General features: G+C 41.6%; 1 protein-coding gene across 1 annotated transcript; it reads right to left on the bottom strand.

The window, feature by feature from the left end:
• Nucleotides 1-1,180: 1,180 nt before the first annotated feature.
• On the bottom strand, nt 1,181-8,101 carry ATP4B (ATPase H+/K+ transporting subunit beta). The gene is made up of 7 exons (XM_053384365.1): nt 7,889-8,101; nt 6,011-6,139; nt 4,828-4,941; nt 4,283-4,482; nt 3,607-3,663; nt 2,237-2,326; nt 1,181-2,154 (listed from the first exon to the last, which is right to left on the bottom strand). The coding sequence occupies exons 1-7, from the start codon at nt 7,998-8,000 to the stop codon at nt 1,993-1,995; spliced, it is 864 nt and encodes a 287-aa protein (XP_053240340.1). The 5' UTR covers nt 8,001-8,101; the 3' UTR covers nt 1,181-1,992.
• Between the last annotated feature and the right edge of the window lie 9,609 nt (nt 8,102-17,710).

The raw sequence follows: 17,710 nt of genomic DNA, 5'->3' as shown, positions 1-17,710 counted from the left end.
ATTCCCATGCCTAGGAATTCAGTGCACTTCTGTTGGAATAGATTTTCACTCTTTTCTCTTTCTCACCTGCCACTACTCTGGGTCTTTTAACCTCTGGAGTTTTGGGGGAGGTGGGATTGCAGCAACTAGAGTCACTAACAGAGTCAGCCCTCCAATGTTTGCAAGGATATGCTTTCCATCTGCACAGGGTTATTTTTTTCATTAATTCCTTTTGTTTATTTAAAACACCATTGCAGTTTGAGGCATCTTTTTTTTTATAAAAAAAACAACCACCACAATTTAAAAGAGCGAAAATGTCGATGTAATGAAACACTAATCAAAATAATCAGTGGCATACAGTGCTTAAAATTACAAAAATTGTCGGTCGCAAACATCACCCTGGTAACGTAGCTCACCATTAGGCCTGTTGTTGCAGATGTAATAGGCTAGCTTGCTTGTCCAAGCATGCACAGGCAGAGACAGTCAGACAGCGTAGACCCACATCACTATTAAGAGTTTGTAAGTTGTGACCTTGCTTAAGGCCACTAATCATTATTAAGAGAGACTTTCACTGTGAACCTTCTGGCTCACAGTGTGCAATTTAGTATTGGTTTTAATATAAATTATAAAACTAGAATGTTTACTGTTGCAAGTTTGTAGAAGCTTTTCTTAGTGCAAAAGATAGTTTCATGTTCTAATTAACTTTTTTGAGCTCAAAAGCACTGCACCAGATGCAGCTTTTAAAATACGCTAAGGAGCCATCCGCTCTTCAACTCCTAATAGGATTCTATTGATGGACTGGCCACCTTCAAAATAAAACTAAAATATAAACTACTAAAAGATCCCAAGAGCCCATACCACTTGTTCTGCAAGCCCACTGGTGGCTTTAGATTCATGTTCCAACAGCAGCTTTTTTTTCTCCTCTACTCCATGACAGATCAAATATGTGTTATGCATGGCTTTTTTTTCAGCCGGAACTCAATTCCAGCACCTCTCAAGTAAGGTACCATTGCCATTTTAAGAGAACTAGGGAGTGAGTTCCGGCACCTCTTTTTCTAGAAAATAGCACTGGTGTTATGATGCAGTTTGCAATGGGACTTTCCCCTGTTTTCAAATTTTAAACTCAAAAACCCCACATTGTGTGTCCAAAGTAGCTTTCAACCTGTACCAAAGTGTATTGCATGAACAGTGCCACAAATAATAGTTTTATTACTATTTAATTTTTTTGCATCACACACATTTACATTAGGTAGTTTTAAACGTATCTATTGAAATGACACCAACATGTTTTCATTAGGTAACATTTCTTACATTGGGTTTAGTAAATTTAGTATCCAGCTTGGCCTTTTCAGGGAGTGAGTGGAAATCACATTAGCATCTGCGATAAAGCATTTGTATGCAACAGACATTGAAAGTAAGTTTTGTACAGTTGAATATTACAGTAGTGACTTGTTTTCGAATGGCTTTGCATCTTCCAAAAGTTTTTACGTAGTTGCCCTCTGTCAGTACACAATAGAAGTTTTGTATCAAACTGCAGACATTCAAATGGAAACCATACATTACAAATACAAGTTGCATGATACTAAAATATTATACAGCGTGTTAATGACTGTTCAAGCAATTATTAAATTATTTGTTTGTATCAATTCAACAAATACAAAACAAAAATGAACTTTTTTAAAAAAAAACTTTTGAGTGGGAAAAGGGGGAGAGGTGTGGATTAGCATTCATAGGTTTTGTTCGTTTTTCAAATTACAGGTGTATAATAAACAGTTACGCATAAGCGTTGGTGTAGACTTGCCATACGACTTGTTAGCATCTGGGTCATGTATTACGAGTGAGGAATTGAGTTGAGTAATCCATTGCTGGAATTCTGGATTGTTCATTTTTCTGCTGTCGTAAAACAATAATACATTTGACAACCAACAGTGTGACTTAATCCATTTCTGCTGTCCTGGATGAAGGTTCCAAACAACAAGGAGTTATCCTCAATGAGCTCGGCACTCTCGTTGCTCAATTTTGTATCCTGACTTTGAATTCCACTTTTCCTTCGTACGGGTCGTGAGGATTATCTGAAGTAATTCCAGTACCATTAACTCTACATACAATGACTACTTCTTTGTTTATGGGCATTTTGAGAAGCTTCACTGCCACCAATGGATTGCTGTAGGTAGGCTAAAATGAAAGTGTACAGCGTTAGATCCTTCCATTTAAAGTATCTGTGAAAGTCAAAGTGAACATGGTCAAAAAAACATACCTGTGCTTTCAGTCCATAATATGGGAAGTAGTGAAGGGCAAAAGTACCATTTGTAGGATAATAATCTACCTCCAGCGGACTGGCATCATCCTGTTGATCATAGGCAAGGCAAGTGTTAGGACTAGCACTTTCTCTCTAATTACAAGTTGCTTTGTGCTTTAGGTATGTTACGTAGCCATACTTCACTAGTGCAGTTTGCATGTTGTGAGCATAAGAGCACTACTTGAAAATAAGATTCAGTCTGAGGTGAAAGTAGGAACTCCCTCCACAGTTATTAGATGACAACATAGAATTATAGAATTGGAAGTGGCCCCAGCCACCTGCAGTGTAGGCATATGCAGCTGTCCCATATGGGCCTTGAACCTGCAACTTTGGTATTATCAACACCACGCTCTAACCAATTGAGCTATCCAGGCATAATATCAAAATGTTTAGCTTCAGTTCTTCGACTGATTCTCAGACATTGGCAAGTACAGAATGGCTTCCAAATGTTTCATTGAGGGACATAACGGAAGCCCTAGCTATGTGTTTGTAAAGTAAATATATTTTTGAAACCTCATGAGGTTTTTGACCTCGTGGCTCAGGTGATGATAGGGAAGCAGGGTAACAGTGAAGCACTCTTCTCCAAATTGCCTCCATCCTGAAATGGCTTTGGGTAGCAGAAAAAGAAGAAACCACTGGCATTTTGGTAACGTGCTTCTCTGTATAACATGAAGTTGGAGCCGTAAGACTGTGGCCCTTTGCAAGCTTGAGCCGTTGAGCTCTAGTAAGACTTCTGGATAGACGTACATACCGTATTTTCCGTCCCATAGGATGCACCTAGTTTTTTGGGGGGGAAATAAAGGGGGGGGAAATTCCCTTTATTTCCCCCCCAAAACCAGGTCGGGGAACAGCAGTATGGCGGCGCTCCGCCTCCCCGCTGTCCCCCGAGCTTGTGGGGCTGGCCGATGTCTGCCCGATGCGCGGGGCGCCCTGCGCTCCGGGTGGCAGGCTGCTATCGGCAGGGCTCCCCACGCTGCGGATATCTGCCCGGCGCGTGGGGTGCTCTGCTTCAGGGCGCCCTGCGTGCCGGGCGGCAGGCTGCTATCCGCAGCCTAGGGAGCTCTGCGGGAACTCCTGCGGGCTCCCCAGGCTTGCTGATAGCTTCCTGAAGCCTGGAGAGCGAGAGGGGTCGGTGCGCACCGACCCCTCTCGCTCTCCAAGCTTCAGCGAAAGCCTGCATTCGCCCCATAGGACGCACACAGATTTCCCCTTCATTTTTGGAGGGGAAAAAGTGCGTCCTATAGGGCGAAAAATACGGTACATTTTTACTGTGTATTAGCTAAATGGAAATAATTTCAATACAAGAACATTGGGCAATATATTCTTACCAGTGTTGTGCAGTTCACTCTTGGTGCAGTGCCATTGCCAGGGAGAAAATTTATAATCTGTGAGGTAATAATTTTTCATGTTAACCACCGAAACAAAAGTAGCTTTGAATTTTTTTTAATTTATTTGTCACGGACCTGGAAAGTTCAGGTGCAGGGATGGAAAAGAAGATCCCACTTGCGCTGGGATGCTTGTCTCAGCTGTTGGTTTAAGTCCTTGTGCTATACCAGTTATAACTATCCTGCTTTCTTACACTTGGCACCTTATTCCCAATCTTGTTTTCCTTTCCTAGGATATTGGGAGTCGTCTTGTTAGGTGGGCAATACTTTTTATTAGGACCAGCTAAACAACTTTTGTGAATAAGAGTTCTGAAGAACACGAAAACTTCCCAGTATTTCATGACATTTCAGTTGGTATTTCCCAACTGTCAATTTTAAGACTTCCTTTCCCTTATGGGTCAACAAAGCTACATTTGTGTTTCTTTATATCCCTTGTTGGATGAGATTCTGCTGTTAAAATAAGAAGACCTTTTCAGTTCATGCCTATTAGTCCTTCAGAACACTACAGATCAAATAAGGCTTCAGGTAGTTATAAGTTGCCTCTCTTTGTTTCCAGGTTTGAACTCAATAATGTTTGAGATAATAAATTATTCTTTTAAATACCTGTTTAAGTACTTACTCTGTTCATTTTTATTATTAAGCAAGGGCTTCCTTCTGGAAAACCAAAATTAGAATCCGCCAGACCAGAACAGTTTTGAAGCATATCTTGTGTAAATTTGCAGGAATATTTTGTGTGGTGTGGAGCATCAAAAGATTCTTGAAAATAGTATTTTCCCTTAGTACAGTTCTTGTTGGCATGCTGTGCAGTTTCGTTGTAAGCTGTATATTATTGATAGAAAAAGTAGGGGGGAAATCAATTTCTATTGCTTTCTTTTGGAGCACCTTCTGTTCCAGGTTACCTCTTGCCATTGTTTTTGTAAGAGAATAATTGTGCTTTCTTCTTAAAATAACATTGCCTCTAATGATTGTACAATCCTGCTGTCTCTTGATATTGTTTAGAGAAACTTGGAAAATGTTTCCTAGTTCATCCAGAAATACATACAAGAGTTACCTTTCTGCATTCAAACCCAACTCAAGGTGACCCCATGCAACTCTATTTCAAAGTGATGTCCTTCTACTGTACTTCAGGCCACCTTTATTGTGATATTTTCCCACATACTTTACCTGAAAGAAAGCTGTGAAGAGTTTTAACATAACGTTCCCAGGAGTCCGGGTCAGAAATATTGTAATAAATTTCCAGTCCTTTTTCTCCATACACATCTGGTCGTAATGTCACGCCTTCATGGAGAGTGCAGTTTAATATACAGGTGAGGAAGAGAGAAGGATCCCATTAGAGGCAGTTTATCTCAGTTTAGTTTTAATAATTGAAGTAATAAGTATAAATTGAAAGTCTCCATTTCCAACAATCAGGTTACTAGAAATCAGAAATGTTTGACCTCAGTTACATTAGCCCTGTAGTGAGCCTATTTGTGACATTTCTTGGTTTGAGAACCGAATCTTAGCAAAGAGTTCTTTGTCATCTCAGAGGGTGTCCCCCCCCCCACTTTAATCCTCAATTGGGAAAAGGGGATGGTTAAAGTTATGCATTCAAGGGCAAACCACATGATTCATTTAACTGGTTGTTAGGGCCTTACTTGCTGCTTAAACAAAATATAACCTGGGATTAAAGGAAGGAAAACTCTGATATAAGCTTCAATTCTGTGGCTTCTGGGCCATGGTATATTGTCAAGAAAAGTAAGCTTCTATAAGCTACCATATTTACTCAAATGTAACACGCACCTCTTTTGGCAAAATTACGTCACGAAAATTAGGGTGCACATTAGATTTGATGGCGCGTTAAATTTGAGTAAATACAGTACAGTCATACCTTGGAAGTTGAATGGAATCCATTCCGGAAGTCTGTTCATCTTCCAAAATGTTTGAAAACCAAATTGCAGCTTCTGATTGGCTGCAGGAAGCTCCTGCAGCCACTGGGAAGCCCTGCCGGGCATTCGGGTTCAAAAAGAACATTTGCAAACCGGAACAATCACTTCCGGGTTTGTGGCATTTGGGAGCCAAAACATCCAAGATACAACTATATCATTCCATCAGTTTTACCTCTAAAACAAATGAAACTGTGGCCTTCCAAGTGGTGTTAGCCATTAACCGCCCTAGCTAGCGCTAAAGGGAGTTAAAGTTCAGCAACAACTAGAGTACCACAGATTCCCCATCCCTGCTCCTAAAACTTAAGCACCAGGCTATACTTCATTAGAACTCAAACCATCATGTTAAGTGTCGATAAGTTGATTTATGCAGTGAGTGTGTGTAGCACAACTTGTAACAGAATGGGCAGGAATGTGTTAAGTACCTGGTGATTTTAATCGATCTTGGTAGTCCGGTGTATACGGATTGAGTGTCTTCATTAAAGAATATATAGCAAGTGCAAACAGCCCAGTCATTACCACATAGAATGCAACATAGTAAAGACTGATCCAAACTATTAAGGAAAAAAATATAAGTTAAACTTTTTAAAAGCATGATATTCATTACTCTTATGAGGCAACCTGTTCTGGTTCAGTAACTAATCATAGCAGCAACCAAGTACATGACAACAGTTAGGTGAAATATTTATAATAGTAGTTTTAAGGCATTTCGGCACAGGAGCTTCTTAATCTCCCGGTTAAGCATTCTAGTGCTAGAAAAGGAGCACAGATTTTTGTAGCACTGTGATTCAGGAGAATGCTACACTCAACGGGGTGATTTGGGGAAGCTGACTACAGTTGCTGCTTTGAAGATCATCAGTAGAAGCTGGAAATTCAATACCATTTGGCTTTCATAGGGTTGGATGCACTGAAATAAATATCCCAGCACTGAAATTACGAGTTGAGAACTTTCTAAATTTCCCATAATAAGAATTACAACGTATACCGCACAACTAAAGTTAATTGCTTTAACTACCGAGTAAGGATGTTGTGGAGGTCTTCAGTGCAAACTTACAGAGAAATGTACTGTTTAAAATTTATACTCTCAAAAGAATAAAGGGACAATGAGTATGTCGCTGTTGAAGTCTAACGGGAAAAAATGCAATTTGCTGTTTCACATCACAAAGTAAAAACGCATGTTGAGCTGGAGCATAAATTTTGTGTGCAGGCACGTGTGTGTGTGCACCAGGCTTATCCACACTTTAGCTCTTTCCAGGTCCAGTTCTGCACTTAAAAGCTCTGTGTCCAAAGTTTTTTTTTGCCCTGGAGCTTTTCCCGTGAAAATCTGCTTTTTAGCTCTCAATTGGAGCAAACATACATTCAAGTTTACCATGAATTGCATTTTGGTCCAATTGAGCTTTAAAGAGGGAGTTTTCATGGGCAAAGCTCTGGAGAAGAAGAAAAAAGGCAATTGGACACTGAACACAAGTCATGCCTGGGAAGAATGGAGGAGAAAGGAAAGTGTGGATAAGCCCACCTACGAAATCTAATGAAATACAAGTAGCATATATTGAAATTAGTCACAGAATAATAACCAATAAATTGAACATCTTATCAATGGCATTTGTGGCTTATGATTGAAGAAAGGGATAAAGGTGTTTGAAATTAAATTTTCTATTAGCTGTACTTCAGAGACTTTTAAATATATATATATATATATATGTAACGGCACCCTCTGAAGACAGACCAGATCCAGTGAGCTGATTTAGGTGCGTCTAACCCATTGCATGCACTTTGAACACAATCTTAGCAGCTTTCCGTTGAAGAGCAGACCCCTGTGCCATATTACAAACCGCTTTTGAAACTCCCCTTAGTTTCTTAAAGAGGTTTGCACCCAGCACTCAGGGCTGCTGTGGAAAAACTCCCTTGGATTCACAGAACTAGTTATGTGGTTCTTTGGATCCACATCAAAAAGAATAAAAGTCATGTTCCTTCTATTGTTTCTGCCACAAACTGGCATTTCTGTGCTCGTCTAGTAGGAGTTCTGGGTTTTGTTAGTCTGTTGCAGAGCAAATTGCTTCCTTGTAAGCTATTTTAAATAAAAGGGAAATGAGTGTTTTATGCTAAAGTCAACAAATTTGCAAATCGGTATTTTTAAAAAAGTAGTTTGTGGATTCTCCAGGCTCGTAGCAAGTAACACAGTTATATAGGAAGCATCTTGTCAACTTAAGACGTTTAATCATACAGAAATAATGCAAATGACCAAATCCCAACAGCACGAAAATGCCTGAATGACATTCTCTTCTGTGTGTTTGGCCACATACCCCAGTTAATCAAGGTTCTTCCCATTAACTGCCCTGTTTCTGGATTCCATAAGAAACGCTGGAAGTTCTCCATTCTTTGGCTGCAAGTCTTCTTTTCATTTAAAGTTGCCATCTTTGCTGAAAACCAGGAGCTCCTTCAGAAAACAAGCTGTTCAGCTGCTGCCCAAAGAGTTGATCAGGTAACCATTTTGGTTTTATACCCTTTTAGCCTGAAGGTTACACAGATTAATATCCATCATCATCAGAAGCTGATAACGGCATATATTCACCCCCAGTAACTATCGTTCTGTTAAAACAACTGTTGATAAGCAAAATGTTCAGTTGGGCATGGAAAACGTAATTATCAAATGTCCTTTTCTCTCCCTCCTTGGTGTTGCGTATTTTGCACAGAACTTGTGGTACGTTCAACACGATAGACGTTATCGCAGCGGATAAAATTTCACTGCCCTTGATAACCCACAACATTGTGGTTGCTCTGCTTGAGCTCCTCCTTCCTCGGTCAACAGGTTTGTGCAGGTGCTACTAGGCTGGACAAGCATTACAATGATTATTCAGTTTCATTTGCAGCCTCAGAAACAGATGGGCCTTTTTCTGCCTCCCAGTGGGTTGGATCCTGAGAAAAGTGCAGAAAGAGACCAGTGGAAACGCATTCTCAGACTTCCCAGGCACCCAACACACTTAAAAGCTCCCCTAAGAATTGGGAAACCCAGTTGAATGAGGCAAGCTGAGGGTGAAGGCAGATCTCCAAAACAGGGCAGAGGCAACATCTGTGAGTTAGAAGTTCCATTCACAGAAGTTGCATCAGCCTGAACCTCAGAGACATTATAGCCCAGGGTCCCCTAACCCCCACGAGAAGCGTCTTTTGGAGGAAGAAGGCAGTTAGGACAACTTTTTTTAGGATTTCACAGATGTTGCTTTTGTGGGTCTTTCTCAGGGTCCAACCCAAAGCCAATTGAGTGAGAGACTGGCAAAAATATGTATTTGTTATACAACCAATAAGGATTTAATTCTGTGCTTTAATGGGTCAAGAAATCGGGTCTCAATGAAATGCATGTGTGAGTTCATAGGAAAGCCTGGTTCCACTTCAACAGATGGTTCAAAGGGGCAAGTAAATCACAGTAACCAGACACTGTTTATTTTGGGGTAGCAGCCTGTGCCCTTCACCAGTGTTTACTTAAGCATTTGACATTGGACTTCTCTTTCTACCAGAATATCCAGGGCAGCAGCAGACTTCCAGCAGCCTGTTAATAACTGCCCAGTATTCTCCAAGCCAGAGAGATGAAATAACCTTGAAGCACAGGGGCAAACAGATGCAACTTGATGTTAGGCGTCTCTGACCCACCTTGTTCTGGTGACTGTAATCCTGGCATAGGCAAACTCAGCCCTCCAGACGTTTTGGGGCTACAATTCCCATCATCCCTGACTACTGGTCCTGCTAGCTAGGGATGATGGAAGTTGTAGTCCCAAAACATCTGGAGAGCCGAGTTTGCCTATGTCTGCTGTAATCTGTTTTAACTGTTTTCAGTATTGTATTTCTACATAGTTGGAACCCACCAAGAGACCTCATTGTCAAAGGTGGATGAGAACCCGAAATATCTTGGATGTAGGGCTGCATTCCCTTTCAAAAATAATTTGTAGGGTTGTGCAATCGCACTAAGGTGGAATAGCATGACTTAACATTTTTTTTAAAAGACATGCATGACCACAGATTCAAAATTGGTTTTACATACACACACACAATGTTAAAATGGTTGTGAAAAGCACCTGTTTCAAAATGAGATGAAGGGAACTATGAAGAGTCACGGAAGGGGAAGGGACAACATTGGCCACTAGACTATATTTTGCCCGCCAGGTGGATAAGACAGCAAGATGCCCACACTATATCCCTGTGAATGGGAATTCTGCTTTTACCTTATGGTGGTAAAAGGTAAAGGGACCCCTGACCATTAGGTCCAGTTGTGGCCGACTCTGGGGTTGCAGCGCTCATCTCGCTTTATTGGCCGAGGGAGCCGGCATACAGCTTCCGGGTCATGTGGCCAGCATGACTAAGCCGCTTCTGGCAAACCAGAGCAGTGCCCAGAAACGCTGTCTACCTTCCCACTGGAGCGGTACCTATTTATCTACTTGCACTTTTGACGTGCTTTCGAACTGCTAGGTGGGCAGGAGCAGGGACCGAGCAACGGGAGCTCACCCCGTCGTGGGGATTCGAACCGCCGACCAAACACACTTCCATCTCATGTTCAATAGAAGTATTTGGGCTGCATACTGCCTGCACATCTTTTACTGTAGTGTAGAGATGTAGCATGGGCGAATCTCTGTGGTAATGTGTCAATAGAAAAGACCTCTGGGGTTCTCTCTATCTCTGGCAAGTATTTGCCCTGCTGTTGGTTCCACTGTATAGTCAAAGTAATTGCAGGACCCTGGAATATATTTATTCTGTCTCTTGTTAGACTCTGCCCCTGGTATTCTTCAGTATATAAAGACCCTTTTTCTAAACTTATGGTCTTCCTCATTCAGTGTTGCTCTTCCAACTTCAATCCTCATTTGAACTGTTTGTTGTCCTTCCATGAGAGTTTCAGTTCTGCTTCTTGCCTAAGAGGAAAATATCTTGTGTGCGAACACTCAGAGACTCATGGCTCTTAGGAGGTGTTTTGCACACAATATTTCTTTGTTGTACTTTTAAAATTATTTGAACATGCTGTTTACTTTTCAGGTTGCTTTATTGCCCTTGGGCTCACCAGTGAGATGAAGGACAGCCAAACCTCCCTTTTGAAGGTTAACACAGGGATTCTAGGAGATGAGAGAAGGTAAAAAATAAATAAATCGCTAAATAAACTAATCTAATATTTGCTCCTGCTAGATTTTCCTAGTGTTGCAAAATTGGAACGGTACATGGGTGAGTGTGATCATATTGTCTCAGTCATTCCTACCACCTGAACTGGGTCCAAGACACGCATCAACATTGTAACTTACCCCCAGGGAACAAATGAAGACCCTCTTTGTACGCCCTCTGTGAAGATTAAGGCAGCTGTCAGCACTGCTATGTAAAAATAACAGGAACATCAATGTAGTGCCAGCCAGACAAGCCTTTCCAGGAATGTCATTCCATAACCAGAGCACCAATACTGCAAAGAGTTGACAACATTTGCCTGCACAAGCCAGAGAAGAGTCTCTGATGGACATCTTAAAAGGTCAGGCAAGTAGGTATGGGAAGAGACAATCCTTCAGGCAACCTGGCCCCAAAGAGTTTGGGGATTTAAAGGTTGTTGTTGTTTAGTCGTTTAGTCGTGTCCGACTCTTCGTGACCCCATGGACCAGAGCACACCAGGCACCCCTGTCTTCCACTGCCTCCCGCAGCTCGGTCAGACTCAGCACTTTGAATTGGTCCGGGGCCTGGAAACTGTTCAGACACAAATGCAGAAGACAGAGCAGCTGTACTTTTCCAAATTGCTTTCCAAGGCAGCCCCGTGTATAGAAAAATGGTAGTAGAACCAAGTTCTAGCAGAAACCCAGTACAAAGTTTGCCTAAGTCAGGACGGAAGGCAGTGCTTTTCCAAACACCAGGCAAGTTTGGCTTCCATTGTTTTTTCTGCGTAGTGCATCATGTAACAATCTCCTGCTTTGCTAATATATAAAAGACTACCATGCTTTTCCTTCTGCTCTCTCCTACAACACCTTGTGACGAATTTCAGCTGGTGCTAGAGACAAATCTGAAGGACGACTGGCGTTCATATTTCCAACAGGTTCCTGGTACCAGCAAGCTTTAGTAAAAACCTGTTGAGTCTATAAAAAATAAAAAAAATAAAAAATTCTGAATCTTAAGACTGTAACAATTGCAGATGGGACATTAGTATAACATACTGGCAACCATATATTTTTTCTCAACACGTTACTTGTCAGAGGCAATAACGCTTCTGAATATCAATTGCTGGAAACGGCGGGAGGGGAGAGTTCTTGCGTCTTCCAGATTTCACACAGGTATTTGTGGTTGGCCATTGTGAGAACAGGATGCTGGACTAAATGGGCCATTGGCCTCATCCAGCGGGCTCTTCCTATACCCCCCCCCCCGGATGTGTTCTTATATGTTCCCACCCCACCCCCCAGATGTGTGTATGTTGGCCATCAAACCTGAGGAAAACTGTGAAATTCAGAAGTTCACTGTTTTGTGAGTTTTATGGGGGGTTTTGTATATACAGTGGTACCTCGTGTTACATACACTTCAGGTTACAGATACTTCAGGTTACAGACTCCGCTAACCCAGAAATAGTACCTCGGGTTAAGAACTTTGCTTCAGGATGAGAACAGAAATCGTGCTCCGGTGGTGCAGCAGCAGCTGGAGGCCCCATTAGCTAAAGTGGTGCTTCAGCTTAAGAACAGTTTCAGGTTAAGTACGGACCTCTGGAATGAATTAAGTACTTAACCCGAGGTACCACTGTAATTTTTTAGTTAAAAATTTCAAACCATTTCACAATAACCTTGAAATCAAGTAAGTACATTGTTTCATAAATTGACTTCCCACCCTCACTTCCACTGTGTTTTTTTTACTCAAACCTTTTCTACTGCATTATATTTTATCTACTACAAAAAGTTTATGTTACAGTTATTTGTCATTTTTCTTCCACTTCTTTTATCTCGAGTTCTGTCCACAATTTCATTTGAATGTAATATTTTTTTAAAATAGTCCATGGAAGGCCTCCATTCTTCTATAAAAAGTTCATCATTTTTATCTCTTAATTTCACTGTCAGCTTTCCCATTTCTGCATAGTCCACTACTACTGTTTTGTGAGTTTTAGTTCTTACATAATTATGTTATATTAGATGTTTCCAGTTAGAATTTCAATAGAAAATGGAGATTGCCCTTTCTTCCTAATTTATTCCCCACTATTTATTTATTTGTATAAATTTATAAACTCGATGAGATCTCTCTCTTTGTAATGCTTGTTTAAAGCAGCTATAACAGAATAGGGAAGCGAGATCTGGACTGTGGTGTTTGGGGAGCGTCTTTCTTGTTGTATACCCCCACCCCAAAGCAGCTATTTTACTCTCTTTGGAGAGACATATAGATGTGTTTTTCTAAACAAGGCAAACAGCAGCTTGTAAAGGTTACACTGGGGGAAACTGTGAAAGGAAAATGGCTTCCTCTCTTTCTCCAGTGCCACAGCCTCATTTCCAATTTTAATTAAATGAACAAGATGAAAGATCCAACTGGGTACCCTAACTCATCTTTTCAGAGCGTGTATCGAAAGTGGAAACACAATGGATTAATGCAGCTGCTGCTTTTGAACTTGCCCCTATTCCCTTGATTACAGAAGCATTAAACTGAACCATCTTCCTCCTACCAGTATAGTAGTATATAGTGCCCCCTTGTGGGTGACAGGAATACATACAGGGATGTGGATCTTCAATTTTCCATGCACGTATATTACAGTGGTACCTCGGGTTACAGACGCTTCAGGTTACAGATGCTTCAGGTTACAGACTCCGCTAACCCAGAAATAGTACCTCGGGTTAAGAACTTTGCTTCAGGATGAGAACAGAAATCGCGTGGCATGGTGGGAGGCTCCATTTAGCTAAAGTGGTACCTCAGGTTAAGAACAGTTTCAGGTTAAGAACGGACCTCCAGAACAAATTAAGTTCTTAACTCAAGGTACCACTGTATTAGCAAAGCACTCACTATACAGCATTGGTTGGCAAACGTTTTATTAAAAACATTTTTTTTTTGCCACCATTCATGGTCAAATGGTTATAGATACAGATAAACAGGCATTGTTTTAACCCAACTGTTTTGAAATCAAGAATGCAATAGGCAATAAGCCTTGAATTTAAAAAATAAATGAATCTGATTACTCTCTGTGCCCTGAACCTTGGTGTACTCTGAGGTGGTGGCAACACTGGACGGTAGTCATACAGTCAAAATGGTCAAATGCCAGTCCAGGCTCGATACAGGGAGCAAGGTCCCAAGTCATTGTGCAAGGTTACGTTTCCACATCTGTAGAAGATCCAGAGTTAGGGTCAGTCCTGGAGTCACAGTCAAAAAATGTTATTTATGTATGCCACTACTGCGACTCGTGTTTCATTAGCCCCAAAATCGAAAACGAGTGAGATCCCAACTAAAGAAGAATGGCAACTTAAAACTGATGGAATATGCGCAGCTTGCGGTCCTAACATATAGAATAAGAGAACAAATGTTTAAAGAAGATTGGAAAATATTTATTGAATATATGGGGGGCTGGGTGGAAACTGTGTACACTTGTAAACATTGGCAGCATTAAGATAAATTCAACAGTGTAAATAAATTTGCATGGATGTAATAATGGAATACTGAATGGTTTAAGTTTATGTAAAATATGCAGGGGTTTATGTTATGCAAAAAAAGAAGGGAAGTCAATGACATTTTAAGGTTGTTTAAATGAATATTCTAAATTGTAAAATAGAGAATTTAATGAAAATCATATTAAAAACCAAGGGGAAAAAAGTCCTGAAGTCATAGTCCAGTGGAGTTCGCAAAGCAGCCAAGCCACGGTCCGTCAACAGAGAAAGTTGAGCAGACACTAGAGTTTCTGCCTTGCTTCCCTGTTATCCTTCCCAATATTGATTATTGCACTTGAATTTGCTCCAGCGGAGCAGCTGCGTCTCTTCCCTTAACAGAACATGTGATCCTCACCTGCCTTGAACTTAATCCAGCCGAGAGACCACAAACCTCCTTCTCCCAGACCTAATGAGCCCCATGATCTCCACCTGGCCAACTAGTGAGCTGGGCTGTGTTCCCTTGCCTGCCTCAGTGTCCTGGCGGTGCACTTCCTGCTGTTCCTGATGCCTCAGACCCTGCCGTGTCTGTGGAGACCAGTGCATCTCCAGTTCTGGCAATATGTCCCCTTCCCCTGGCTTCTTTGGTGTCCTCTGATGTGCTGTGAGTACCTCCCCTTCCCCATCTTCAGCTTGTCCTTGTTTGTACCAATTGCAGTTCCCTCAGTGTTCTGCTAGTTCATGACACTCTGGGAGTTGGCATCAGGAGAACTGGAATGAAGTGTTGTCAATATGTAGATGACAACCAACTCCATTTCTTTGCTTCATCTGAAAGGTAGAAGTGTTTGGATACAGAGGTGGGGAGGATTAACATATTGGAGCTGCCCTTAAAGATGAATCGGAAACTTCAATTAGAACAGAATACAGTCGTGAGAACATTAACCAGTGCAGCGGGATGGAATTGCATTACATGATTTCTAGAGAATTAATGTGCGTTTTACTGAGCCCACAAATGGATTGGGACCCAAATACACAGAGGAGATTGTCTCCTTATATTAGTCTGCCCATCTTTTAATATCTTCTCCATGTTCCACTGCTGGGGGAAGCTTGGTCTGCTAGGGGACTGGGCCTTCTCTGTGGTGGCTCCCTGCTTGTGAAATACCCTCCCTTTAGAAACACGACAGGCACAGATGTTAGCATTTCATTGTCAAGTCAAAACCTGCCTGTTTAACCCAAGCATTTTAAGTGGTGTTTCAGCTTTCTCTGTTGTTGTTTTTAGCTACTTTTGGTTATTTTTATGTGCTTTTTCCTAACATTTCATCCTTGTTTAAATATCCCTTGTACCCTGCCCTGATATCTGTATTGATGAAAGATGGGCTGTGAATATTTTGACATAAATATGGCTACTCAAAAGTAAGTGCTATTGATTTCAATGGGGCTCACTCCTGGGTATATGTGCAGTGCAGGACTGTAGCATAAGACGTGATTTAAACAGAGATGTTTCGCCCTTGGTAAGCATCATAGGGCACCCAAATGTTTCCTCGCATACCCTGGCATCTTCCACTCCCCCACGTTGAGGATACTGGCATTTAATAGGGGGGAGCGGATCGCTATTTTACTGTGATTGCAAATCGGGGCTTCATCTACTGTAAACATTTGCAGTAAATTAAATCTTTGCATTGTTCAGACCATTGCCTTCAGTGAGATTAATTAGTTTCAAACGGCGGCGGCTGGCAATTTTCTAGTTTGGAGGAGGCTCAGAGGAGCAGAATTCTGTGTCTGATTTACAACTCATAAAAGTGAAGGTTGGTCTTCTAACTGCAATAATGATTGCCTGACCCATCCGGCAAAGGGATATTGGCTTCCTGATGAATTATGACTTTATTATCTACAGCTACACGCAAAAAAAGCAGAGTCAGTATGTAGCATTTCATGTCTGTGTGACACAGTTTATTTGTGTTCCAGGAGGCTGCAATACCAATATTAAGTAAGTGATAGGCTGTCACTGCTTCAATGAGCTTCACTAATTCCCATCTTCCAGTACAATCACTCCTATTTTCTTGGATTGTACTTTCTTGTCATATGAAGAAGTATGAGATGAGGTGAGCTGGTGTACCAGGCTGGCAAGTCCTTGCTTTCTATCCTGCTTTGGCCAGATATGTTCAGAGAATATTGAGTTAGTTGTTCGTTTAGATCAGTGTTCCCCAACCTTGGGCCTCCAGCTGTTTTTGGACTACAATTCCCATCATCCTTGACCACTGGTCTTGCTAGCGAGGGATGATGGGAGTTGTAGTCCAAAAAACAGCTGGAGGCCCAAGGTTGGGGAACACTGGTTTAGATGGCTGTTCAACTTAGGGTGTTTTTAAAATTGTGTTTTAATGTGGAGGAAGAAAGGTTGTGAAGATCTTTTTGTAAACACCTATCCGTCCTGGTAGATCTCCTTGATTCCCCCCCCCCCGCCTCCCAAATGCAAGTGGTGGATATCAAGCCTCCATCGTGTTTTTTGTAATGCCTTTCTTTACTACATTTATATCCTGCCTTAAAAAAAAAAAAAAGAACTCAAGCCAGTTTACATGATTCTCTTTGCTGTGTTATCTTCACAACAACCCTGTAAAGTAGGCTAGGCTAACAGTGACCGGCCCAAGGTCACACAAGGCGGTATTGAACCGTTCATAATACAGTGGTACCTCAGGTTACATACGCTTCAGGTTACAGACTCCGCTAACTCAGAAATAGTACCTCGGGTTAAGAACTTTGCTTCAGGATGAGAACAGAAATCGTGCTCCAGCAGCGCGGCGGCAGCAGGAGGCCCCATTAGCTAAAGTGGTGCTTCAGGTTAAGAACAGTTTCAGGTTAAGAACGGACCTCCTGAACGAATTAAGTACTTAACCCGAGGTACCACTGTATCAGAGATGGTTTGGTGCAGTTGTACTGGGCGTCGCACTGCAGGGGGCACCAAAACAATACTGTAGAATGGAAGCACAAAAAGCTGGGGTAAATCTTAGCATTGTACAGGGTTATGCTGAAATTTGATAACCCAAAATCTGCCACTGATATCAGGATGTACAGTATATGAAGAGCTGCCACATTCATTCACTAATGGGCCTGTAAACAAACCAAAACAACCCACCATTTTGGGCCAAGAAAAACTATTTTGCATCCTATAAAAAGGATGCAGCTAGATAATATTTGCTTGCTTCCATTTTGCTTCTACTAGACAAGGCATGGCAATGAACTGTAGCTCTGGAAGACTCTCTTCACCTCAACTGGTATGCCTAATGAAAGCCTGAAACAGGACTCTTCAAGAAAGGGGAATAGAGAGCTGAACTCCCCTTTGTTCAGACACTCTGCCCTGCCAGGCAACGAGGTTCCATAGACTTAATCACTGAATAACTTCTTATTTTGGTGCCCATTTATTTGTTTATTTGTCTCCTGCTCCCAAAGGATTCCAGGGCAGCAAACCAGTGATAGCAAAAACATCTTAGTTCAGTTGGTTAGAGTCTGGTGCTGATAATACCAAGGTTGCAGGTTAAATCCCCGTACGGGCTGGCTGCATAATCCTGCACTGCAAAGGGG

The sequence above is a fragment of the Podarcis raffonei genome, chromosome 4 (genome assembly GCF_027172205.1).
Source record: "Podarcis raffonei isolate rPodRaf1 chromosome 4, rPodRaf1.pri, whole genome shotgun sequence".
NCBI classification, from domain to species: Eukaryota; Metazoa; Chordata; class Lepidosauria; order Squamata; family Lacertidae; genus Podarcis; species Podarcis raffonei.
This window is presented reverse-complemented; position numbering and strand designations above follow the sequence as displayed.

Coding starts and splice junctions, on each gene's coding strand:
- ATP4B (XM_053384365.1), bottom strand. CDS start 8,000: ATGGCAACTTTAAATGAAAAGAAGACTTGCAGCCAAAGAATGGAGAAC. Junction 4,483..4,827: donor TCTTCACAGCTTTCTTTCAG/GTAAAGTATGTG, acceptor AATAATATACAG/CTTACAACGAAACTGCACAG. Junction 3,664..4,282: donor TAATAATAAAAATGAACAGA/GTAAGTACTTAA, acceptor ATTACCTCACAG/ATTATAAATTTTCTCCCTGG.